Source organism: Cetorhinus maximus, chromosome 1 (assembly GCF_964194155.1).
Source record: "Cetorhinus maximus chromosome 1, sCetMax3.hap1.1, whole genome shotgun sequence".
NCBI lineage: Eukaryota > Metazoa > Chordata > Chondrichthyes > Lamniformes > Cetorhinidae > Cetorhinus > Cetorhinus maximus.
Genome location: NC_135879.1, coordinates 41,263,145 through 41,268,646, shown reverse-complemented (window position 1 = coordinate 41,268,646; position 5,502 = coordinate 41,263,145). Strand labels below are relative to the sequence as shown.

At 38.5% G+C, this 5,502-nt stretch overlaps 1 protein-coding gene across 1 annotated transcript; it reads right to left on the bottom strand.

Annotated features, from left to right (window-relative positions):
- Positions 1-1,086: 1,086 nt before the first annotated feature.
- On the bottom strand, positions 1,087-4,950 carry LOC144679608 (interleukin-8-like). The gene is made up of 4 exons (XM_078540163.1): positions 4,781-4,950; positions 3,393-3,528; positions 3,179-3,262; positions 1,087-1,814 (listed from the first exon to the last, which is right to left on the bottom strand). Exons 1-4 carry the CDS (start codon positions 4,842-4,844, stop codon positions 1,790-1,792), a joined length of 309 nt encoding a protein of 102 aa, XP_078396289.1. The 5' UTR covers positions 4,845-4,950; the 3' UTR covers positions 1,087-1,789.
- Positions 4,951-5,502: the final 552 nt, after the last annotated feature.

Sequence of the window (5,502 nt, the reverse complement as noted above, 5' to 3'; positions counted from 1 at the left end):
TTTGTGTGGGAGCGGGCGCAAGTGGGCGGATTCCTGATCAGTACCCCGGATCGGCGGTGTGGGGGTGGCGCCATTTTACGTGGGCTGGCCAATTAGGCTCCCTCTGTGGGCGGGGGGTGCTCCCTGAGCAGGGAGTGCGCTATTTCGTGCATGAGGAAATGTGCTGCCTCGGGGAGATCAGTGTTACTTTTAAAAAGCTCATTAAAGAGGGAAAAACATTTAAGGACGTGTTCCCACATGTGAAGCTGTCACATGAGCTGGGACATGTCCATTACATTTGTTAAAAATTGTTTGTGAAATTTTAAATCTTACATGAAACCTCATCCCGCCCGTGGGTAAGGTTTCATGCATTATCCAATGGCCTCCTGGCCTCCTCGCCTGGTCCATTAAATTCAGTAATTAATTTGCTAATGTCCATAATAGGCCATTGACAGTTCGGCGGGTGCGCAGCTGACTTGGCTGCGTGTCCGACGAACTGAAAATCTAACAGACGCGGGGTGACGCCAAGACGCACGCCCCAAGTCACCCCGCGTCATTTTACTCATCGGCGAGCGGGCCCTATCCCCACTCGACAATCTGAAAATGCTGCTCCAGACGTCAATTGGCCTATTGTTTCCTGTTCTCTGACTCCCTCCCTTTTTGAATAGAGGCGTTATATTTGCTACATTCCAGTCTGATGGAGCCTTTCCAGAATCTCGAGATTTAAAGTTTATGGACGGGGAATAGTTTGGAAAAAATGATGAAGTTAGAAGGATAATTCATGTGAGTTAGGCTAACATACTGTGAGCTTGCATTTGTGCAGAACTTTTCATTATTACAGAACATCCTAAAACATTTTAGCCAATGAATTGCTTTTCAGGTATAGTCTGTGTTGCAATGTTTGGTGCAACACTTCCTCTGTGTTGCACCAAAGTATCAGCCCCACAATATGCTCATATTTGTAGGATGGGGTTTGAGCCCATGACTCAGTGCTGGGAGTGCTACCATTGAGCTAAGAATTGCCGACTAACATTCTGTTGTCTACTCATTTCAGATAAGCTCAATGATTTAAACAGAGATCAAAAATTGATATTGTAAAACACATACAGAAAATAATTCTTGCTTTATTTAAATAAAAATGCCTTATCAATTTATAATAAATATAAATTACAGATTATTTCCTCATACACACATTTTCGTGTTAAGAAAATTACCAAGTGCTTTCATGGCAAAACATAAATACATAGGGAATTAAACTTTTTTAGGACAGCATAAATATCAATGAGAATAAATAAATTACAACTCAAATAAATTACAATAAAAATCAAAATTACAATACTGACAATATGCCACGTCAAAATTGCGAGCTTCATTTCCAGTGAGTAACTACACTCTGGCATGTTAATCTGGTAGCAAGTGTATGGCAATTTGAGAACAGCATCAAAGTTGTACCGTCTAAAACATCCAGTTATTTTACTGCAATGGCAGAATTTTGCCCCTGGTGTGCGGGCTCAGTGGGGGCGGGTCGGGGCGTTTGGGAAGCCGACCCCACCCACGATCAGGCCCAGAAGACATTTCACACTGGCCGGCCAATTAAGGTTATAATAAAAATGTAATGGAAAATGTAATGAAACATGTCCCCTCATATGATTGTAAATACATTGCTTTACATCAGTCAGACAGTCCCGCGCTGTTACAAGTTTACGACAGGCTTGAACATGATGGTTAAAGATCTGTAAATGTCGGGGTTAGTATAGAGTCTCATTGTGGATAGGTGTCACCTTCTCGGCACTCAGCCATTGAGATCCCCTCACTGAGCGTCTTCAGTCTTGGAACTATAAAATATACAGAAACAAATAAAAATTACTCTCAATCTTGCAGGAATATATGAGAAAAATATTCAGGAAAGCAATCGATTTCACAAGCTCATGTCTTAAATATTGTTTCATACGCAATTGCTCCAGAATATAAGAACAGTCAGTTCCGCCATTCCACGTGATTGTGACTTATCTGTATCTTAACTATAACTGCAGGTCCTGACCTCATCTCCTGTTATATTCTTGTCTGGCAGAAAAGATCAATTTCAGATTTAATCATGAATTGAATTAGCATCTACTGCTTTTTGAGGAGGAGAATAACAGCTTCTATGCAACAAAATGTTTCCTAACTTCTCTCTTGGCTCAGCCCTGATTTTAAACCACGTCCCTTGTTGTCGAGTTCCCAATTGAAAAGAAAAGTTTATTTATCTACTCCATCTATTCCTTTCAAATTCCTCAAAATCTTTATTAATTTACCCTTGAACTTCTCTATTTCAGGGAATACAAGCCCAGTTTCTGTAATCACTTCTCATAATCAAACCCTTGGAGCTCAGGTGCCAGAGCATAATGAACAAAATGTTCACCAGTTTGTCATTTTTTTGACAGAATATCACCCTTTCTCCTGTTAAAACCTTTGATTGAGAGCAGCAAAACACATTTACAACTGGTGATAATTGCAAAGGTTTACTGCTGTTTCAAATCAAACAACGTAAGATGCAATGAAATTCTGTGCTAGCTTTTAACATTATTTGGCATTAAACCAGTTCCCCAGTGTACATCACCTAATGGGACAGGGTGTGTGAGAAATGGATCAGTGTTACATTCATACCACAGAAGATATACTGCAAAAGTTACAGTATACATTGCCACCTAAGTCTTGATTTTTGAGGTGTTCATGAAATACTTGAGGAAGGTCTCACTGGGGTTTAAAGTGAAAAGTCCTGTCATCATTGATATATCTCTCCCTCAACGCCATGCAGAAATAATAGTTTGAACTAAGTTACAGCTTGCCCAATAGAATATGGGTAAGCACTGCAATTTGTCCATTTCAGGTTCTCTAGTTCCAAGGTCCTCCCACGGTTAACTGCAATTTTATCAATAGCTTGTCAACTCAGTGATATAGATTTTCATCTTTACCACATGGACTGTACCTGGTGGATTGATCACCAGCTCTTTACGGAATCCGCCTGATTTTTATTCTCCAAAATCAAGTAGGTTCTCTAATAGGCAGTCAATCTGCTCTTCTGGATTACTACCCAGACAGTGAAGGTAAACCCCTACCTTACATATTCGGTGCCTTTATTCCCATTGCATGCCTTGCTACTTTTTGGAGAGCTAAGATAGATCTATTGTTTTATTGCAAGCTAGCATCTGAAACTTACCGTTTGGTCATCAGGTCAATGATCTTCTTCACCCAAATGGCTTCAGGATTCAGACACACTGGAGAACCATTTTTCAGGATTGCACTGAAAGAAGTGAAATATGACAATTATTTAAAGTTCTGCTGCCTACTTTCAATAAAAATATCATTAAAAATTGTGTAAGCATTATTCACGTACACGGTATGTTTTTCCATAATCACTTATTAAAACTTACATGATTTCAATATTTGAACAGTGTGGGCCACTGGGAATAATTTCAACATTCTCCATGTGTTTTGGATGGATGAATTTGGAAATTGTATTAATGCATTGACAGCGCAAGCTCACTCCTGCGTGTCTGAGAGATGCAGCTATGGAAAGAACAGATTACAGAAAGTCAGTATTTGTAACTTTAATTTGAAATGTCTTTTTCGTATAGATGCATAGATAGTCTTAGACAAAGCGATAGCTGACTACAGATAGCAGACACCCTAAAAATTTCTCTCTACTGAAACAAGTGTGCCAGCCAAAGATTAGACCTTTCAGGCTATATGTCCTTAAGTGGCAAATTTCAGGTCTATATTAGACGCTCTTACAGGTTAGCACATTTGACCTCTCCTATAAGTGGACCCTCATAATGAATTATTATATTTCAATCTTAATCTCTGGATTCCTAATAGCATAATCTGGTGGTGTAGTCTCCCATGTTATATAAATTAGATACCATGACCCTCACATATGTGTTTCTCCAATTGTCCAAAAGCTGGAATGATTAGCAATTGTACTGAGTGAAAGCAAGATACAGTTAGTAAACTGCTCTATTTCTAAGTCAGTAAAAATGCAGAGTTACACCTATAGAAAATCTTGTTGACTTCAACTGAACTCCAGCCTGGTAAATAATAAAAATAAAATCCTGCCTAACTACTGACTGAAATTGAGTTACTTTTCTTGAAACCATTTAAGCCTAAAGCAATATTCCTTCTTAAAGGAGCATTGTTTCCTTTTCTGCCTTACTCAACACCCTTTGTTAAAAATGCCCTTCAACATAAGTTTACCTCTGCTTTTGATCTTGGGGCACATTGTAAGTTGGGGTCATTCACTCGCCTAATCCTTGTCCACTGTCCAGGCAGGATGAGCTGCGAACTAAGTTGTCTAAGGCTGCCACATCCTAATGGTTTGAGACTGAACTGCATTGTCTCAACACAATGTATAACAGCTGATGCTGGCAGGGCAAGATTTATTTGGAATCACCAGTTTCCTCAAAAGGTGGTTTTGGGCTAATCTTGAACCACTGCAGCCTTTGTGATGATGGTGTTCCCAAAATGGAGCAATTGTGGCTGAATCACTCAGTAACAATAAAAAATCACAAATCCATCCCTGGACACTTTACAATACATTTCTGAAGTTACAAATGATAGAACTGATCCCTAAAGTTAGCCTGTGCAGTCTATGATTAACAACTTATTGTTTCATAATACTCACTGACAATGACAATTTCAAATGTTAATCTTAATCAGTGTTATTTGCATTTACCTATAACTCTACTAGTCATATAAATGTTTTCAATCAGATTCTAGGTTCTGTATAATTGCTGTGCAACTATGAAGTCAGATTATCTCTTACCTTGGGTGGAAGCCACATAAAGTGCAAAGAGAGTCAAAACGGCGAGAGTAACTTTGCTGTTCATTGTCTTTTGCTTGTGTGATGGTCTTAATGTTCTTCTTGTTGTTGTGCTCTGTGGCTGAAGTTTGTATCTAACTTCTCGTTGTCCTGTTTCTCTATTTATAACCAGAGTACTGTTACTCATGACGTGAGATGATGTCAGCAGGAATTTCCCAGAAAGTTGTGAAATACAAACATATGTTGAGGATTAAAAAGCTTAAAACGAGCCCATGCATGTAAACTATATCACTTTAAAACTTAAGAAAAAGAGCTTTAAATGGATTCTTTGAAAATTATTCGCAGAAGAAATCTATTTCCTCCAGGATTCTTGCAAAGCTGCTTTCATTTTAATCCTTAGTGGCCAAAGTGGCTGTGAATTGTCGTAGAAAATCTTTTAAGAAGTTTTAGTGAAAGCAATGGCTATATGATATAAACTTTAATGTTTTATTCGAATGAAGTTATGTTTAAAGCAAATAAGTTAACATTTAATTGTTATTGAATATTGATATTTGTTTCTGCCTAACTTTAGTCATCAGACCCAGTGGAGAGCAAACACTGGCAGCTGGTGGTGGAAAATTACTGAGGTATTTTTGCGAATGAAATCAGGAACAGAAGCTGGACACATTCATATGATATTCCTCTTTCCACGAGTTAACATATTTATTTTAATTAGGTTAAAAGCT